This window comes from Tachypleus tridentatus, chromosome 3, assembly GCF_004210375.1.
Source record: "Tachypleus tridentatus isolate NWPU-2018 chromosome 3, ASM421037v1, whole genome shotgun sequence".
Classification (NCBI taxonomy): Eukaryota; Metazoa; Arthropoda; class Merostomata; order Xiphosura; family Limulidae; genus Tachypleus; species Tachypleus tridentatus.
In genome coordinates, this window is record NC_134827.1 from 83,798,381 (window position 1) to 83,821,144 (window position 22,764).

At 29.1% G+C, this 22,764-nt stretch overlaps 1 protein-coding gene across 11 annotated transcripts in view; it reads right to left on the minus strand.

Moving 5' to 3' along the window:
• Positions 1-852: 852 nt before the first annotated feature.
• The window catches only part of LOC143247371 (myelin regulatory factor-like), a 351,121-nt gene continuing 329,209 nt past the window's right edge, over positions 853-22,764 (minus strand). For all 11 annotated transcript variants that reach the window (XM_076495348.1, XM_076495341.1, XM_076495347.1 and 8 more), the window contains 10 exons: positions 22,288-22,451; positions 20,472-20,606; positions 18,044-18,127; positions 15,030-15,130; positions 13,971-14,237; positions 11,487-11,945; positions 9,575-9,743; positions 9,112-9,223; positions 7,655-7,744; positions 853-5,227 (listed from right to left, as the gene is read on the minus strand). In XM_076495348.1, coding sequence (XP_076351463.1) covers positions 5,147-5,227; positions 7,655-7,744; positions 9,112-9,223; positions 9,575-9,743; positions 11,487-11,945; positions 13,971-14,237; positions 15,030-15,130; positions 18,044-18,127; positions 20,472-20,606; positions 22,288-22,451 — 1,662 coding nt within the window. In that variant the 3' untranslated portion in view covers positions 853-5,146. The remainder of the gene's footprint in view (positions 5,228-7,654; positions 7,745-9,111; positions 9,224-9,574; positions 9,744-11,486; positions 11,946-13,970; positions 14,238-15,029; positions 15,131-18,043; positions 18,128-20,471; positions 20,607-22,287; positions 22,452-22,764) is intronic.

The window sequence follows — 22,764 nt, forward strand, 5'->3', positions numbered from 1 at the left end:
CTTAGAAATTTCATTTTGGTAATTTTGAAACAGAAAATTTTTAAAAGTTGTTCAATTTTTCATTCTTGATTGTTCAATCCCCTCCCCATACACACAGCGGTATTTTCAACAGAAAATTACATTTAGTTATTAATATATTTTTAAGGCTGGAAACAGAGGTTACCCCTAAGGCAGTTTAGACACTGAAACTATATTTATTCCTTTTCAAAAAACAAAATTATCTTACGACATTTTTACTTCATACGTTGTTAATCCTCGTTAAAACAAGTATTATTAACATATTAGCATAATGTTTACTATTATTAATATAATTAACTATTATTAGCATAATGTTTACTATTATTAATATAATTAAATATTATTAGCATAATGTTTACTATTATTAATATAATTAAATATTATTAGCATATTTTTACTTGTATTTAACCAAAGTTTCATATCATTACAAAAAAGGATGATAATAGCATAAATCAGTGTATTCGCTTTATTAGATTTTTTGTAATTAATCATAAAAGCCACATATTTGGTTGTCTATACTCTGCCCACCATGGGTACTGAAACAGTTTCTAGCGTTGTACACAGCTGTGCCACTGGGGAGGGAGTATTACAGATTAGAAAGAAAATATCTGAGTGTCAACGTTTGTAGCAAAATGAATAACACAAACATTCACTTTTATTCATATATTTATTTATTTTCCATTCACAAAATATCACTATTATTAAAATAAGTCCAGTGTGGTTTGAGACAGTTTTTAATATTTACACAAAATAATACATTAACGTGTCCTTACACTTAGCTTTATAGAACTGGATAACAGTGTGGAGAGAAGTGAATTACTGTAGATATTCAGATTTCAAGATCTAAATATTTTGTTACAAGTTTTATGTTACATTTTGTTTAAATCTTCCTTTATTAATACGCATTAAACTAAACTACTAATATTATAATCTAATAAAGGTAACAAGTTATATATTACTTTTATAAATACTCTATTTTGTGAGGTTCAACAGAATAAATTATAACTTCTAAGAAATAAAGTTGTAACTTTGTTTCTTCCACAAACTTTCTTTTCAATTATTATAATATAAAAACTTTAAACATTCATACGTTTTTATTAAATTACACTCATGATATAAATTACAATAGAACATAGTGAAGAAGCTACTTATAGGATCTAAGGGCATTCAGATTAATATATTTGTTTTGATAACCTATCAATGAAAAATAAAGAAAACACACTGACATTAATAACAGTATTGTGACACATACTCCAACACTCTGTAAAAAATAATTGCCATTTCTTTCCCTATGTTTTATCAAACTATCAGTAATAATTATATATTATGTAATAACCATGTACACTGATGAAATTTAAAATTACATATGCTCTTCTTATAGGTATTACATTCTGTCCCTAAGATTTTCAGAGATTAAGTAATTATCCAACAAAACATATATTTCTATTAACAGAAACAAAATTTAAAAAATAAACATCTTTAAATGGATTTGCTTCAATAGCTTATCAATTAGTTTAAGAGATTAATCACAAAATTTTCATTTTGTGTTCTATCTTACATAAACTGATTACAAGGTATATGGTATTATAAAAATTACAATAGTTTCTAGAAATTTGAACATTTAAAATATTTTTTCAGAAGGAGAAAGAAGACAAGTTTGTGTTTTAAAAATGCAAATGGCAATACTCAATAATTAGTTGTTAATGTTATTACATTTTATTTTTATTACTTTTCAAATTTTAAGAAAATAATTAAACTACAAAACTTCAGCAGAACAAGAGTTGCATAAATTGAGTATTTTAGAATTTTATTGAAGTGTAAAGTTGATTTATTTACCAAAGAGTACACTTGCATTTCTTATTGGTTGAAACCCACATTGCTTTTTTGACTAAAACTAATTAAGTTATACAAGTTTACATCTGACCTGAAAATTTTGACAGGAATGAATATATGAAATGTAATATTTCTTTCTATGTGTTATAATGTATATATACACAAAGAGCATAATTTGGGAGGGGAGAGAGGTCAATGACCTCATGTATATTCTGTGAAAGTCTATAAGGTCCACTATCTTCAAATATTTTATAATAAATATTGACTTTCATATATATCTCTTAATTTTCTTATCACGAAGAAAATATTTAATAATTACTCTAGCCACAAATAGAAACCTAAACATCACATAAAAAAAATACTTTATCCATACCATTGCAACAAAATCACAAAAAATCATTACATAATATCAACTGTTAATCATTTTTGCAAGTTCACTATCTTATAATGTTAAAACCATACAAGGTATGTGAAAAATTTTCATTCATATTTTAAGAAATTTTTATGAACATACGTTTTTATCTTACTGATGTTCTTCATTTTACAACAAACATTATAGTCCACAGACATACCTTTGTGACACTGGGGGACAAATAACTTGTAAATAATTAAACATGGAAACAAAATGACACAATGTTTGGTTCCAAACCCCTGATTAGTACTAAGATAATGTTTTTTTAAGTTTAACCCCTTTTATATTACATAACTGTCATTTAAAAAATCTATTGAGAAAAATTCACCAACATATAAACTGTAATTCTAATAATAATATGTTGACTTGATACATACAAATTCTCCTGTTTGTTTTGCACATTAAAATTTATTTCAAAAAGATCATGAACTAATTTAAGACTGCACATAATTTAGGCACAGAAAGATACATGATTTCAAATTCTTTTGCATGTAATTTATTAACGTATTTGTATACAGTATTACTATTCTATTTTAATACAGAGAAGAGCAAGATGTTACAGTAAATGATTTTCTGAAATGTTAAAACTTCACACATTTAAGAAAATGCTGCTTAACTATAAACAGAAAAATTGTTCAGACATACACAGTGAAATTGAAAATAGACTTGAAAAAATTTAACAAAAATGGTTTTGAATTTTAAGTTATAAATATTCTGAAAAATAGTATATATTTGAAATAGATTATATGATTTTGGGATATATCAATATTAAAAGTTGCACTTTTCTTTCTGTCATGAACTAGATACATTAATATTATTACACAATGGTATGAATATTGTCTACTTAGGCCTTAGGTTCAGGTACCTCAGATGTACTGAACAGCAGTTTCAAAACTGTGATGTGAGATCAGGAGAGAGCATGTAAAAACAACCAACATTAACTATTTTGGGGGTTACAAGAATGTAGAAAAGTTCTTTGCCAAGTGACAATAACAAAATGTACAAACCAGATAACTAACCAACAAATATCTAGTGTTGATTATTGGATACAATAAGGATCTGGTTACCAAACATTCTCTAAACATTTTCGTCTTTTACAAAATCAATGATGAACATGTCCCTACAGAGGATTAGAATGTTAGGATATGTAAAGGATGCTACTAATCAGTATGTCATGAACAGAAATTTTAGAATACAAGGAAATGGTTTCTCTTTTGAAAAGATAGAGAATTTGTCAATGCATATGAGAAACATCTCCTCATAACACCTTATTACTAATCTCTCAAACTGTACAAGGCTATGTTGGAGATTTGCAAGTCACAGCTATTGTCACCTGTTTTATCTTGCAATAAATTTTACACAGTACTGATCTCATAATGACTGAATCCATATTAAACTGGTATATGTGAGCTGTGTAACAAGTGGAGGTAAATAAACGAAAATTAATTACAGATGATTGTGCGATTGGTTGGGGGAAGAGAGACACAATTAAACTGTTTTATGGCAACAAATGTTTAGACTTTATATTAATTATCTAGTTTCAGAATTTCATATGTTTCAATTTAATGTTTCATTTAATAGTTCTAAAATCTATTAGAAAGTCCACGGCCGTTTTGAACAACGTATAAAGTATGATCAGAATTTAGTTACGTTTCCTTTACATTAAATATACCTGAAAATGTATAAAACATTAGAAATAATCATGAATTTATTACTTCTCCATCAAATGAAAATCCAAACATATTTAACTGAAAATGGAAAAAGCTAATTTTTCTGCTAAAATATATGTGTGAATGAAAAACATTCTTTTGAAGTTCATTGTTGACTCCTCTGTTTGGCTTCAAAGTAATCATAAAAAATAACTTCTTCAAAGACAGAGAATATGTGAAAATGTTGTGATAAGATAAATGAATTTTTGTATAACATTTCACAAATCAGGTAGGATGAAAAATTAGAATTTTTTAGAGTAATTCTTTTTTTCTTAAATAAAGCAGAAAAACAAAACATACAAACATTTTTCTGTACACCTAAATTATACAACTGTGACATTCCATTTCTGTGTGTAGTAAAACAGATAAGAAGCTTCCATTTCCCACTATAACTGAGAATCACAGAATTTAAACCTGATATTCTACCGGCATGCTTAGCTTTACAAAAATAGTGGTTCTATAAGTGTGACAAAGAACACATTTGTAGAAAACTATACGATCCATACAGAACTTAAGCTGCATGATCTCCAATTACATGTATCTAAATTTCAATGGATATTTAATTTAATACATAAAATTTTCAGTTAGACATAACAAGATAAAAAATTTCTTTAAAAAATAATTCCAACAATTATAATTTGGTCTGGTGAAGTGCAATGACAATCCATTTGGAAAAAAAAAATTGTGGAAAATTTTATTTTTGGTACTTTTCTACTCTAAAGCACAAGAGGCAGTTTTTATCTGCTATAGAGATTTAACATGTGTCATGGTTGAGCTTCACAATATATGGAAATTTCTACAACTTTATCTACAATAAAAGATTCATCTTGAAAAAAATACATGAACAGTGATAAAGTAGTCCTATATTCGACTTTCACTAAAATATCTTGGACATATCATGCTTATGTACTCATATGTCAAGGCACAGAATTTCAATCTTTGGATGCCAAACATTTTTAGTGGCAAGATCTTGTTTCACTAGAAAAGTATATTAGAAACATACCAGTTTGAACTGAAAATAAATCTCCTAAACTGGAGTTCTACAGCAATTTCTATCTAGAAATAAATTTATCATACTCTATGTAATTCCTTTCCCAGCTCAGAAACACTGGCACCAGTAAACTGATGATATGAAGTATCGAGAGATAGCTTCCTATTTTAATGGAAAGACGTATCATATTCTACAATCTCTATGAAAAATAAATTTGTACTCCACAAACAGCCCACCAGCATCACTGCTTTGAAGAAGGCATGGCTACAAAGAGAGGTAGTAAAGCAAATATTATATGTGAATCAAACAGAAATAAGACTCAATGTGACACAACTGTCCAAACAAAGAGAAATAATAAAACACTTAACTTGGTACTTACGTATCACCAAATTAGCCATAAATTTAAAGATATACATTTTAAGCCTACAATGTGTGCTCTATTTGTAAATACTCTTTATAAAATGCTTCTCTATCTTTTTTTTGTATAATAAAATGTATATTTTTAAATCTACAAAACATTACCATTTGAATGCATTTTTGAAAGAAAGATAAACAAAATTAAATATATTATTAATAATTCATACAGGATATATGTGGCTAACTTTATTGAAAGTAGGGGAGGAGAGACAAAAGATATGATCAGTAAACTTATTTTAGACCATGGTGAATAATGTCTGGCAATTAAAGGAAACATTTAGTGTTAACTCACAAACAAATCAATAAGTTCTGTTCTAGCCCAAGAGTTGGTGGTAGGTGATAGTCTTACACTGCAAATTAGGGATGGCTAACTCAGATAGCCCTCATGTAGCTTTGCTCAAAATTCAAAAGAAACAAAATCACATCAATAACTTTGGTATTAAGTACCAGTTACAAGTACCTACAGGTGATTATGATTAATTTATCAGTATGACACACTTGTTAATAATGCTCTTAGAAAAACATAATAAACTAGCTAACTTAGCTGGTATTAAATAATAATGTAGGTTCTCTAAAGAAAAAAGCATGGAGGGCATACCTCTTCTACCCTATTTGTTACAAGGTCATTTTCAGCAAAGGTTTCTGAACAATTTGTAGTTTATAAATGTTCATTATTACTTAGATTACCACTGGTTATAACTCTACTTTTTTATGCAGTATTTACAAAACATGGGTTCAGTTCCATTTGTTGATGTTGGAAAAAAACAATCCTAAATCCTGAATATATTTATTATGTACGAATTAAAATATAAAACTGATGTGAGAGGTCTCCTATGATGCAAGATGACATGGTTTTGTTTATTTCAAATATTTTCACCAAACGTTGTAGAGATTATCAGTGCTTCAGATCTTTAATTTTTGAATGAGATACTGAAATAAAGACAGTTAACAAACAGCATCAACTTCCAACTTGGGTTACATTAATTGAATAGTGAGATCACTCTTTGTGATTTGACCATCACTCTCATATCACACCCACATCCTCAAAGTGCTGCATTTCACTGTACTGGGACACAAACCACACATCTTTGGGTTTCTGATGTTCTAATACCATGACTTTGTAAAGTGTAATCATCTTTTTATAGCAAAGTTCATTAAGTATATTGTATGGACTCAAGATTTAATTATTCAAGAGCTTAGATTTAACCAATAATAACAAATAGACTTTCTATAAAAGGTTCTCATTTGCATTTTTTTAGACAATTCTACTTTTGGGAATGAGTACACCATAATTGTCATGAGGCCATTAATATGGTGTTTCACAAAATACTAATTTGTAAGTTGAATTCTTATGTGATAGTTAGGAATGTTTAGAAGCATCAAGTAAACAAAGAACAACTACAAATGGAAAAGTGTCAAACTGGGACAGATGACTGATGGTGCACTTCAGGGATCTTTTTATTTGTTATTTATGCTAATAGTCTGGAAAGCAGCATCTCTTGTAGTATGCACAAATATGGAGATGTACCATGAACACAGAAAAGGCTACAAATTAACTTTGATTTGAACTATATTATTGTAACAGATCAACTTGTTAGGCAGGTTCTTCTGAATAATTCAGGAAAAAGAAGAACGAATTGTCTAGTCTAATAATGGGTAATGAAATATTATTATTTAATTATAATTTAACTAATATTCACTGATAGGCCTAATCAAGTTCACAGTAGATCTTATTACAAGTGTGTATGTTACATTACGTACACAAAACAAGGTACTATCACAGTTTTAATTACCAAAACAAAATTCTAGGTATTTACTGTTTCTAAACTTTCCAGTAACCAATTCTTTAGCATGGTTTTCACTTGCTAATTTCTTTTGCTCTGCTTGGTGTATTCTTAATACTTTGTGGAGAATAGAAACTTAATATTTCAAAACTGGACTAATTGATCCAATTAAATAATAATGCACAATTAAACAATAAGATTAATAATCATTTAGTCTTACCTAACTTGTATTTTATACTGCTCAAACTTGGCACTCATAACATGACTTCAAACTACAGTAAAAAAACAATACAAACATCCAAACTGAAAGCAAAGCCTACAAAACGATGTATTCAGAAGTGTAACATCAATGCATACACTTGAATTAAAAGAATTTAGAAGGAACTTACATATAACTGTTTATAAATTAAATAAGGTCTTAAATTAAATTGTGAAAAGTCTACGTGGGCCAGGTGACCTCATTTATAATCTACTGTTTTGCAACACTTACCCTTGCATTCACTCTTTTGGTAAGAATACGAAATCTATAGGTGCTTCTGAAATACAGTCCAACTGGAAGGGTCCAAGATGGGTTTCCCTCCTAAAATAAAAATCATAAAAATTGTTGAATGATCCATAAAAAAATAGTTTGAAATTTTGATTAATTTGTGTGGAATTTTTATTTCACATTTTCCTTCTTTTTTATTTCTGTTTTTTATTAAATGCTATATTACACCAGCCAAGTACAAATAGGCTTAATTACACAATTTTTGTACTCGTTGATGTACATTAGAATTACTTTGATTCCTTGACATGCAAATCTTTCCCTATTGTCTGGTGTTGCCTCTACTTTATACATTTATGATGTAAGGCTGAGAAAAACAGTGTTTACTTGAGGCATTATGAGAAATTTCTAAAGATACTCTCTCTGTTGTAGTTTCACGTGACCTCTTACTGACTCATTTTAAAAAGGCAATTGACAATGGAGAATTGTTCAATTACTTTGGTAAGCTTAAGTGCATTGCTTTACACAGTTATAGAATATACTATGCTTATTCTTTTAGTTAGCCAAAACATTGAAGTGTTCATAAATCTCCCATGATCTAAATAATACCTCCATTATAAGCTATTAAATTAATATGTGAAAATTGTTCAGAGTATTTTTGAACTATATGGCTATTAAAATAAACTATTTAAAAATTAGTTTAGTTAACCTCAAAGGAGCAAAGGGGCAAACAAATCGAAATCTTTTAAGCATGTTCATCTTTCACTAAATGTGTGTGTTTAAACAAAGCTAGTATTATGCTGACATAAATGTTTTTGTAAAATGTAACTAATTTATTACTATACTTTAACAAGGTAAGTCTCTTTCTTAATATAATGCAATTAAATATTATTAAAACATATTGGATAATATTTATAATTTACAAATATACATTTATATGCATTTGATTCACTTCTAACAAGCCATAATAGCTTCTCTAATCATCTTATATTGGAATGACACATAAAATTAGATTTCAGTACATTTCCAACCAAAAATGGGTGAAATATTAACTCTTTGAACTCTTCGCTTAGAAAGAAAGCTAAGAAGTTTCATTGTTAATATTTAGTTTTGATCTATTTTATTACCATTTCATTTTGTGTATAAATTCAATAATTATTTTTATTCATATTATATTCATTTAATTTAATTTGTATTCCATTTGACTTTAACTTTTATATTTTGTCATGATAAAAAAAACAGTGATTTAATCTTTTCTAATTTTTATACATGCCAACAGGATATATGGAATCACAGAAACAGTTAGGTACCTTAAAAAAAATTTTTAACGTTTTAAACTAAAACTTCTTCATCAATACTGGTTCAATACTAAAATGTCTTATTGCCATGCCTAACAAAATTTATATTTGAAATATTACTATTATGACCATGTAATTTAGGTACAATACATGACAAAAAGTTACCAGAAAAGAGCGGGCATTCCCTTCCTGCCGAGATGAAGAACTAGATTTCACATTCACGCAGCTTTTTGGTTCTTCAAATGTACATAATTCCATGAGCATGCTCTGTGTCAAACTAAGAGAAAACATTAAAGTAAAAAATTAATATAATAATATAATTTATAGTTCCTATATAAGCCAAATACATAAAAGAGTGGATGCTACAGTACCCCCGGTTCCAACACTTCTGATTATATTATCATTCATTTTGATGTTTAATTCACTACTTACCACTGTATTTAGCTTACATATTTCTTATTGTAATTTTGTTTAATTAAGTTATAGTGTATCAGATATAACCCAGAAATAGTCATTAAATGTAATTCAATAATAACTGAATATATCAAGTTTTCTTATTTATTCAAACTTAGTAGATGATCCAAAGATTTATTATAAATTGCTCAAAAATAATGAAAAAGTAACATACTTAAACTGCAGGGTCACATAATCCAAAGTCATGTAACGAGAAACTGGAACATCGTAGACGTACCAAGGGCCATTAGTACACTGATCCAAGCAGTATTCAAGTCCAAGTGTAGCATTAAGCTCTAGAAGCCTGATAAAACTCACACTGTTTACCAGCTCAGAAAGCTGACCTAAGTTATAGATAATACAGAAAATCTGAGAGTTATAAGAATATGGAACTTACAATTGCTATATTATATACCGTAAAACTTCTTTTTAGCTTATTATGTACAAAATATTTACCTTAAAATGCTACACAGCTTTTAAAGCAAAACCATAAACTGGGCTAATATTTTATAACTTGCCATCATCATCAAAATGTGACAGATATCTCATACTGGATAAGAGTTAAAAAATAAACATTTTAACAACCCACCAAAAAAGAAAAAGGTTTGGAGTGGTTTTCTTTGGATATCCATGTAAAGCTACATAAGAGCTATCTGCACTAAGTATTCCTAACTTTGAAGTGATAGACTAGAGGGATGACAGCCAACCCCAACCACTTATCTACTTTAATCAAATAATGGAACTTGTCTGTGACAACAGAATGTGAACCATGGACCTTAGGATCCACAGTCTGGCTAGCATTAACCACTAGCTCAGGAAGAGCTTGTGCAAAAAATGGAATTAATATTTTGTGTAGAAAGATTACATCAAGATTATAAATACAGATAAGAAGAACAGGTAAGCTCTGCTAGAGATAGGAACATCATGGATAAAACAAACTATTTCTTGTATTTGATAGAGAGTAAAAATAAGCTCACGTGTAGTTGATGATTCATTATGGTATAAAAATGGTATGTGTGGTATTATAATTTTATTAAAAAATAACTAAATTTGTAAATAACCAAGTTCATCAGTCACTGTTACATCATGCTTACTTTTCAAGAATTTTTAATTATGAAAATAATTTCTGTTATTTTCATTAAAAGCTGAACATGCTCAAGATCCCAGATAGATATTGCTGAATTCTATTTACTGTGGCTGTCTTCACTTACTACTTGCTTTTTTCTTCTGTAATACTCATATCTTTCTACTGACAATTTTTGGTTACTGTAGTATTACATAATAGCAATTTTATGAACTTTCAACATACATTCTGATAGAAAACTAATACATTATGTTCTGTTTCTACAGACAGTAGAAAGCATTTCTTCTAAATTATGATTTAGAAGTTAGCACACAGAATCACATAAAAAAAGTGTAATGGCTTTCAAACAAGACCCAAAACTTCAGTGCTTTCAAATAGTTCACTATTCTTCTTCAGGAGATTAAAGTGCTTGAGTTTCGGGTCTCATTTGAAGACCATTTTTTCTATATTGTAATGTATAGTTGACTATATTAGTATATACATATACATGTTACATTATCAAACAGATTTGGTATGACAATCACAGTCTCTTGTACAATTGTAAACCATTCACATTTACAAACTATATCTATTCTACATATGAAACATAAAATAATATTAAAAAATCTAAAAAATAATTCCATATGATCTGTTTTCCTAAACATTAATGTTACCTGCACAAATAGAAAGTAAAGCTAGCCTACTGTCATTTCATATATCAGTGACTAAGTGTTTTGTAAGTACTGCAAACGTTCATACAGAATGTTAAAAAAGAAGGTCAGTGAAGTTTTGATCTCTGATGTATTTTCTAACACGTCTTTAATACCTTAATGAGCAATGTTTTCATTGAACCAAATTTCAGCTATTCTTGCCAGTAAAAAGTTTGTAGTTTTCATATTCTTAGGCTTGAGGTTTTCTACTACACTGATGTAAATAATTGTCAATAAAAATAGGATAAGAGTGTTATAATATCTACCTACATATCTTCCAATATGTCTTTGTATATATTTATAAAGTAACTTACTTTTATGGTCATGTGGTTTAGAGGTAAACCTCACAACATCACTGGTTCTTTCTCTTTTTGAATGCTTGTGTGGATTACTGGAGGAAACAGGATGAGCTCTTGAGTTCCTTTTTTCTATCAGTATTGTTTTGGGATTGACTTTATGTCTCACTGATATTTCATCAATATCAATATCAGAATTATGATCTGAATTTTGCTGAGGCATAACATTTGAATGAGTACTACCATCTCTGCTAGCACTGAAAGGATTCTGGTTCAACTCATTATTCACTTCATTACTGGTTGAAAGGCTAACAAGCCTATTTGTATACACAGGTGATGATTTTTCAACATTCTTCCTGGTTTGTGAGAAGGTGATATCACTAGAGGGAGTCACATTGTCACTCCTATTGGTTGCCATATTACTAGAGAGAGTCACATGGTCACTCCTATTGGTTGCCACAGCAGTATTATTAAAATCTAGAAATAAATACACTTATTATGAAATAAAAAATGGCCTTAAAAATTGAGATCAATAATTTTAAGAAGAGAAACATTGTTTATATGTTAATCATATAAACCTTACAAACTGTATTTAAAAATCCATTTCAAAAATTACTATTGATAATATAAATTTAATGACAAATTTAATTACCTAGTGATAAGTCAGAAAACTTATATTAATGAGATTATTAACTAATGATGAAATCAATTAACTATAAAACATGCCAAATCTTTAAACGTAAGAACCAAACATCATTTAACATATTTCTAAGTATAAAAACTTAATGGATAATAAAAAAAGCATAAGATTATTCTAAAATAAAAGTAAAATATTTTAAAAAATAGCCATTAATAAAAAAAACAAAAAGTATGATGTTATTAAACAATAATCCTTAACATGCTGTACACACTATACTTATTGAAACTATGGTAATTTACAAGTGAAAGATACTTGACAAGGGGTGGTTTCTTCAAATTGTGAAATAAATAGGCCTTCAATAAAAGCATGGCTAATAAAATTACAAACACCATTTTTATGCCACCGTTTGTAACTCCTGAGCTTAAAAAATGTAGCTTCAACATCCTGTTGGACACACTAATACTATGATTAAACCAAAACAAATATTATTCAAAACTTGCTGACTCAAGTCTTAGTTAAGCAGGTCCTAACTGACAGAGCAACAGTGCATGGATGTTACAGTTTGATTGTGAAAGGTATATTTCACTTTTTTCTTTTGTTATTGAAGTGGTTGAAATATTTATATTAAAAACCACAACACATTTTAATGCTTTTATTGGAGTGATGTGGAACTAATATAACTTGGTGCATTCTTCTTATGGCTCTAATTCATTCAACTGTGAAGTTTCAAACTAAAGAAGGCTCTTTAGTTAAAAAACATAAAAGGATGAGTGCAATACTAAGCAAAGTATTCTTTATTTGAGGCATTATGGGAATCTGTGCTTAAATTACTTGTGGGGGCAACCTCACTCTTGAAAATGTACAACCTCTCCAGCTATTGCACTGTTTTTCAACTGAGGGGTTGGAAGCATCAATGTTTAATCATAGCTCTTCCAAATACTGACTTGAAAAAAACATATATGAAATTTGAATCCCATATCATACTTAAAAGTGTTTAATTCAAGCCATTATATGAAATGCTATGAAATGGCCTCTTGTGATTTGTCTATCCTTTATGAACCAATAATTGTAAGCTTCAGGTGCTAGAGAATAAGAACTGATGAAACATTTTGTAATTTTCCAATCAGTTTCAGTAGGCTTAGGCTCACATCTCTATGCAAAGTAATTTTTCTTCCGAGTTATTTAGTAACTTGAATACAACATGTCAATGGGTTGAAGTTTGATACATGAATACAATATATCAGGAAAATAAAATTAAAAAGTATGTAGCAACTTTTTTCTCAGTTGAAACATTACTTCCAAAAATAACATGAACATTTCCGAAACGTATTATAAAATTTAAAAATGATTTAATCACAATTGACAGTATTAACAGTAAAAGTACAATTACTTATCTAATGCATACAATTTTTATTTTGTGTAAATATATTCGTGTAAAAAATATATTCTTGTATTTATTGTATTAAAGTGAGGTAAATTAATAAATACACTATCTTAACAAATCCATCATCATCAGATCAATTATAATAAAATGTTATATTTATTGTTACATTAGCCATATTAGTTTAGACACATACTTAGTTTAGAAAAATAAAACAATTGAGCTACATTATGTAAACATCTTAGCAAATATTAACAACTTTATTTATTTCCAAACAAACATGTAAAGCACACAATTTGTTAACCTGCCAATAAATAAAGATTTATAAATAAAGTTTTAGGAGAGAAAAACGATTTCATAGATGAACTAACGTTAACACAATATAGAATAAAACTTAAGATTTTAAACCTATCTTGTATATACTTGCATATACATTTTGTATTTATAGTTACCATATATTTTTAAATTGAGAACATCTTACTTAAAGAACGTTGTTCATGAAGTTGTCTCCCATAAATAGAATCTGTTGGTTTGTTTGCTGTTGGAAAGGTAATTTCTGCATTATCTGATTTGATTCCAGGTTCAAGATCACAACATATCAGTGGACAATTATCTGGGGAAAAGCTTGCCTTCGAGCAAATTGTTGGAAGCCCTATAGGTTGTCGGCTCCTTCTGTCATTTGGTGTCATAGGATAATACGTTGGTACAGAGGTGACATCTTGTTGAAGTGTACTGGATAAATCTGTAGCTGAAAGATATAAAAAATGCATCAGTAACATCAAATGTTCATATTCTAAAGTTTCTATTACTTGTAATGGTTTTCCTTTTCTTAAATTACAAAAAACTAATAGTGACACTGAGGAGGGTGTTGTTAATTTTAGGCAGTCTGGAAAATATTTTTAAATAATTCCTTACAATTTTAACCAATTGTTGGGGTGAGGAATGGGTGGATTTGTGCCCATTATATAGGTAAAATTGAAGTGCTAGAGAATGGGAATCATTTAATAAGTTCTCAATTGTTTACTCACTTCCATAAGCTTGTCTCCCAATTTTAACTTGACTTCAGTTTAAGTTCTTTGCATAGTATATTCATAATTTCTAAAATCCATTTATACCACATAACTTTACTTGAAATGGGCTGACAATGACATATGAATATTGGATAAAAATATACTTAAAGAACTAAGCAATAGCATTTTGTGTGTTAATAAATTTTGCTTCTTTAACATGTTAGCTCCCAAGCCTATTTTGCTGATACTTTTGAGGGTCCTACTAGTCATTTTACAGTTAATTTGTTTTAGGGAGAGTGTATATGTAGCCATTGTGTTCCAGCCAATAAGTGGCTGTTTAGAAAGAAAATAACTCACTGGTGGACTGGTGGAGCCAACATGTTGAAAGAGAAAAATTAATGCTAATAAAGAACTGAAGCTATTATATTAAGGTTACATCTACAAATAATAATAATACATTTTAGAGACATGAAATGTTTTAAACCTTGAAACACGTATTATAAGGCCCTATAATCCTGAAGCATTATTACCATGAGATGGAAAAGGATTTTGTGATGATGGAGGCTGAATGGAAAAGAATATTTTCTGTGGTGCCACAGAATGGTTGTACAGTGGAGCACCATGAGTGTACCTGAAAATAATAAAACATTGTCATTAAAAATGATATCACTCCATTTATGTGTATACATTACCATGTAACAGCTAGTAACAGTAATAGGTTAAAGAGAAGTTCTGACACAAAACTATTTCAGTTTGAGGAAGGTTTGGTTCTATTCTATAATAATGATTTTTATCATTCAAAACATATATCAGCTCATTCATTTCTTTGCTGTGTTAAAACCTAGGCCATAGCAATTATGGATGATGTAACTTGTAAAACTTTAAAATTGGAGTTTTGTTGTCAAATGAGAAAAATATTGCCAGCTTGATCTACATTCAAATTCTGTCATATCATCTCTAAGTTACAAAAGTTTAAGAAAGCAATTTTAGAGTTCACAAAAAATAATTTTGATGAAAAGGATAAAAATATAAAAAAAGAATTAGGACTTAAAGAGATACTGTAATTCCAAATTAGATAAACTGCTTGGAGTTTTTATCATTAAATAGTATACATAAACTACCTAATATATGGCCAGCTATTTTTCGAATGAATTAAAATAACTTCCAATTTAAAGTGATATCCAGTTGGAAAATATATGGCTTACAGAATGCTTTTTATTTATAAAATCCTGAGTTTTAATGTTTCCAAAATAGAACAACAAAAGATACCATATTTAATTCTAATTAGATTTTATTCCTATATCTACTTATCCTACAGATAGTATCACTTATTCATTAATCTCCTTTGAAAGTTAAAATAGCAAGAAAGGACAGGTTTAAACTGTTCAGTGCCATAGACGAGATATCTTGTCCAAGCCGATCGGTAACACAGTGCCACGGACGAGTTAATTCGTTCTCAATAATACCTAACTTCAACGCTAGATGTCAGCACCATGCATGCATTTGACCTACTTACAAATTGTTTCACTTTCGATCCAAAATGGCGTCACGAAAAAGTTATGAAATGAAGAAGCATTAGAGTTGTATTGTAGCAGCTGAAATACCTGGCAGTCAACAGGTTAAAGTGACATGGAAAGTTTAGTATTCATGATAGCTTAAAAAACTGTTGGCTATTGTTGGTCTCAGTAGAGATTCCATTCATCTGGTAATAAATGGCATCATTAAAGAATAAATGGTTTAACTCTGTGGAGGTGACTCAAAGGTTGACAAATTGGTTACAGGTGAAACTGATTTGGTAAGAGGCTTTACACCATATTAATCAGACAAAAATATGAGACACTTTAAGGAAACAATTTAACATAAGTGTGCTTCGTTTCTGAAACACTGCAAAGTTTGCATTCAAATGCTATTTTATATTATTTTATTTTATCTTATTTATGTTTTTATATCTGTTTTACCCATATAAACAAACAGTTATTTTATTTAATTGATTGCTCTACTAGTTTGTAGAATTTGTACTTGTTCAACATGAGTGTGTTCTTGATTTGTTGGTTATAACCTTCCCCTGCCTACATTGCACATGACTTCCAATGGAAGTGTTATAATGAAGCATTACTTTACAAAATACACTAAGAGCATAAAAATAGCATATTGGCAGAATCATAAATATTACAATGCCCATATCTAGTTAATCAGATTTAAATACTTCTTCAATTACTTCTGTAGGATCACAGAAAAAAACACTACATAACACAATAGCTTAATCCCTATAAAATTACCTGAAAATCTCTGGGTTGGTTTGAGTTTTTCATGTAGGCTTTTTTTTTATTAAACAGTTGAAATTATTTAAATTTCACCTTTATATCTTTGTGCGGTGAAAGGAATTCCTCCAATTTCAAATTAATCTTATCCCAGACATATGGTATAAATGGCAAGACTATTATTATTACTAAGGTGTATGTGATAAACTAAATTTACAAGACATAAGGTATATACATGTCTGATACACCCTTTAAATAAATGATACACAACTACTTGAAAGATGCAGTTTGGAAACATATTAGAAGGGTTATTTGAATTATGCTTACCAATTAATTATCCTCTTATTTTCAACTGTATTTTTATATAATACTGAACTGTGCCATTAATAATTTTAATCAGTTTGGAAATTTAAATAATGAATGAACAACATAACATGTTTTTCATTGTACAAAATAGCATTAATAAAAAAGCACGAAATTTTTATTAATACCTTTGCAAAAGATCAGCTAGTTGTATTAAGAGTGTGTTAAGGTGAATGAGAAATTAAGAGATTTCACATTGCACGAATATATGATACTTATGTATTAATGCATTTGCATATTTGTTATTACTGTTTCATCAAACTTAAAATGAATGTGTAAATTGGTCAAGTGCATTGATTCTGTAATATGAAAGGAATGTTTACTGTAATTCCAAATTTACGTCTTTACATGAAAGGTGATAAGGTTTTAGTAAAATTTACGTATCTGTTGTACATAAAAAATCAGACATTACAGAAATATTTGCACTCAAGTCTATGAATCTGACTCACACTCTGACAAGTCAGAATGAAAGGTGATTTTCATGTGAAGAATACAAATATTTGTGTGTATTTTGATCATTGCATTTGCACAACCTCTAGGATTTCCAAAATCTATATCTACATTAGTTTTTCTGTATCCACATTTACTGGATCTGTTATTTAATCTCCTCTACAACAAAATATTGCTAAATCAACAATGTTGAGTAAAATTAATAGTTAATAGCTTTGAATGACACTCTGTAAGGTGTCATGGAATGTGCACATTGACACACACCTGCACTCATAGGGTTAACAGATAACTGTTTGATCAAAATTTAATAAATAATTATTTCTTCAAATTTAAAAAGTAGCTGTTTCATATATGTTTGATACATAAATATTTCATCAAAATTTAACAATTAAATCTGGTGATATAGAAAAGATATTTTGTCTAGTTTTGAATTTATGCACTAGTCTTTTAGATGTTAGCTCTTTACTTACATTGAAATATCCACTCTAGCTTTCTCTTCAGAACTATGTCTTTTTTGCCATTCAAGAATATACAGGGTTGCCATTGCTACAAGACTGTTCAAGCAGAAAGGAGAGAAATACATAATTTACTGAAGAACAAAATCAGGTTAATGGTTGTTAGTTGACGTAAGGAAAAGAGACAATATTATTATTAAATCAATACTTGAACTGATCTATCAATCTCATGTATAAACATTTTAATAAAATGAATTATCATGGGTGCATATGTGTGTGTTTTATAGCAAAGCCACATTGCACTATCTGCTGTGTCCACTGCAAGAAATCAAACCATAGATTTCAGTGTTGCAAGACTGTAGACTGAGGGATATAAGTTATAGATTCACAAAGAAAATAGATACAAATAAGAAAAAATTATGTGATGTAAGAAAACTGCCCTGATTTAAGAAATGTAACTCTTTCTCCTAATATAAAGCCATTAAATTTACAATTATAAATAACAACTAATTTTATGTTAATTAATGTGATAATTTCAAATACAGAGAAATATATATATATATATTTTGTCAAGTTCCATACAGTGAAACTTCCAATGATTTATCAATTGACTCTCAGGCATAAGTACTACAATTTGCATCTTGGATTTGAAATGTTATTTTTTATTATCTCTGATCAGAAACCTGAAATGGGCAGAATAAGATGAACATGAAAATAAAACAACATTTGGAGTTTATATCATTTTTGTCACAAATAATATGTTAAGTACATTGGTTTCACCAATTTTTAATGCCTTAATCCTTAACTTTAATCCATAACTTTAGTTTCTCACTAAGTAATTTATGGTTACTTAGCAGTATATATTTTTGCATACTGTAGATTTTAGTACCTTGTAAACACACAAGGTGTAAAATCTGACAACTTTTAATTTAATACACAAAACCAATTACACACATGTATTATTGTAATGACAGAACTTAAACTATCAAACCCTTTCTCTATTAGGGGCTACTATTTTGTTGCCTGTTATTTGTTATTGAAATAGATGAAGAAATGATCAATACATTACTTAAATTTGGTGATGATGTTAAGGCCTTAGGTGTTGTTTGTTTGTCTTTTTCTTTGTGTAAAGCTACACAAGGGATATCTGCAGTAGCTGCCCCTAGTTTAGCAGTGAAAGACTAGAGAGACAGCAACCAGTCATCATTACCCACATCAAATTGTTGGGCTACTCTTTTACCAATAAATAGTGGGACTGACCATCATATTATAATGCCCCCACAGCTGAAAGGGCAAGCATGTTTGGTGTGACAAGCCTGCAATCCTCAGATTGTGAGTTGAGCAACCTAATCACCTAGCCATGCTAAGCCATAAGTGTTAAGTTGCTTTCAACTACCATAAAAGCAGTGTAATGCATGTGAATTATCATAGTTTCAATTACAAGCATAATTTTGATAGAAATAATCTTAACACTGTTATGGAAAAATCTTTGTTTCTGGTCAATCAGTCTATTGAGTCAACCAAGCAGTATGTTATTGCTACCTGCATAATAACTAGATTGTGTTGACAGAAATATTAGTACAAGACAAAGGAGGTTATAATGTCATTGCATGGGGCATTAGTTAGGCAATGGAGGGAGTATGCCATTCTTGAGCTCATGTCCTTAGAAAGGACATTGTATTATTGAGAAACGAACAAAGGATACTTAGGTTATTACTTGGGGTGGAAGGTTTCCATACAAGGATAGGTTAAGATCTTCAAAGCTGTTTTCTCTTTTAAAAAAGGCAGTAGTGGTGGGGCATCATTTCTTTTGTATTTAATGGTAAGAATAGTAGGACTAGGGGATGCAGATATAAATCTTGGCAGGATAAAACCAGTTTTATATTTCTAACAGGATGACTGATCTTTGGAATGTGCTACCTTAAAATTGGGTGGAAGCAGTAATGTAAGAGAATTTAAACATTTTAATAATAAGGACTGTACTACAAGAACAAAAAGCAAACATATTTATTGAATAGAAAATTATTTTTATCATACATAACTTAAAGAATATAATACAAAGGCAGTTTTTAATTATTAAAATATTATTTCATATAATAGTCTTAAAAGCCAGCTTAGTTAAAAAATAGTTTTTTTTATAAAGAAACGTGAGAGTAACATTCCTGTGTTAAAAAGATTACTGTAGCATCAGTGAGTTACTTTTAAAAGTATCTATTTATGTGTTGGTTGCATTTGTAAAAAGAATAAAAGAGAATTACTACACATAATCATTTCTAATAAATATTCATCAAACTAAATATTATAACATGTACACAACTTGCTAATAATAATTTCAAAACTAAAGCATTCCTCCATATTTATATACATGATGATAATATTTTTGATATACAGTTTGTGTTCTTCTTAAAACTTTTTTCTAGTGGTTTCCAAACTACTAACTTACCAGAAAGCCATAATTAGGACCAATGCAATAATAGTTCCTTGAACAAAACGATTAGAACAAATATTCTGACTTTTTTGTTTCCTGTGATGATGATGCCGGTGAGATTTCTGTGATGCTGTGATGCTGCTTGCTCGGCTAAAATGTAAAAGGTTAAAAAGAACATGAACTATACACGTATTTTTATTTATATTATTTATCTATTTTAAAAAATTGTTACATTTATGTAACAAAATAATAATCTGAGTGAACAATACTGTTTGTATTTGTTAACTAATATATTTGTTAAGAATTTTTTTGGACAGTGTTTCACAAGATTATCCTTTTCATGTTAATTTTATAAAAGATTCATTCTTAATTAGCTTACTTTTATATAACATAATGTTTCGGAACAATGTGGAACTTACTGGTCCATCTCAGCTGTTCCATCTTCTTAACTAAAACTATTAATTAATAATTATTTTACAAAAATCTTAAAGTCAGCCCTCATCATTAATATAATTATCAAGCTTTTTCTTAAACTCACTTAAATTAACTGTTTCCACAACATCTGAAGACAACCCATTCCAAAGGCCAACCACTCTGTTAAACTGTTTGTTTGAGCTGAAGATGACTCCTGCCCTGCCAAAACTTATACTTGTGCCCTCTATTCCTAGTACTCTCAGTTATAAATATGAAAAAATAATGCATCAATACTATTAATTATCTTTATAATTTTAAACGCTTCTATTAGATCCCCCTTAACTCTTCTTATTTTCAAGTGAAGATTTCAGAGATTTCAGCCTTTCCACATACAACAACCACTTTATTCTAGACACCATTCTAATAACCCTTCTCTGAAACCTTTCCAAATAGTGTCTTGTCTAAAGTAAAGGGCCCAAGATTAAACACAAATTTCCAAATATGGCTTAATCAGTGATCTGTATAGTGAAATTATAACTCTTTTATACTTGTGTATCCAGTTAAATCTTTTTTTCCTGTGACACAAATGGACGATAATGCCCACCAATGGCTAACCTCCATATGTCAGCTGGTACTTATTCATTTTACAACTAGGTAAACTGTAGCAAACTGTGGATAAAGTTTCTTACTACAGAATACAATGACTAGGCATAAGTGAGTTTTGAACTCAGTTACTAGTCCAGAACACTAACTACTAGGCAACATTTCCATAATATATAGAATATTTTTAAATGCCTACACTCAGAAACATATAATCCTAAAATGAGTAAATGAAGCTCAGCTAATGAAATTACCAGAGTTAAAAAAATTTCAATTCAAAATTTGTAGTTAACTAATAACTTACTATTTTTTAATTTCTTACATAAATAAATATATTCTTTGATAGATTGTTTAGGCAGATTATTAAAGTATTCATAATAAAACTTTGTAGAATGGATAGCAACTGCCTGTTGTAGAGACACAAGTGTAGAGATAGACGTTTCAAAAGTCTTCCACCTTTTGTCTTCAAGTTGACTTTCAAAATGTCGTCCTCTTCACTTGTGTCTCCACAACAGGCAGTTGCTGTCCATTCTACAAAGTTTCATCATAAATAAATATAGTTTTTGATCAAGAGCAATATTTGTAATCAATGATACTGCTGCAGCCTTTTTCAATTTCGACTATTAATAAGCAAGAAAATAGACTAAACATGCTTTTAACTTTGAAAATATCTAATATTTTGGTTAGTGAAAATGTTTTCAAACAATATCCATAAAGTGTCATTGTGAGGTTTCATTAAAAAAATTAATAAATACAAAAATAGCTGTATGTTTAAAAAAGATGTTTTAGTTAAAATAAGGAAAATACTGCAACAAACCTGGTCACTGTACTTCCACTAGATGTAGACTTTAAACTGTCCAACCTTTTAATATTTTTTAGTTTCCGATTCATTCGTTCTAGCTCATCAATTCTGGTCTCCAAGTTATCTGTTACCTTACAAAGTTCTTTCACTGCACCAACATTCTCCATAAAAATTCTTTCCTACGATTTAACAAGACTAATTTAATGACTTTGAATAATCTTAGTGAAATAAATAATAGCTGTGTAGCTAAATATACAAAATAACTTCAAATGAGACCAAAGTTTCTTTAGTTTATTACATTAAAATTATATAGACATGTTCTTTTAAATGATGAACATTTTCTATATTTAACTTAAGGAAATATGTGAACCAGCAATCAAGATATTTCATATTGGAAAACTTCAATAATATGGATTTTATTAAATTACTTTTTTCTAAGGCTACCATGCAATAAAGTGCTGTAAAAATTATAGCTACTGCTTTATTTCAGGT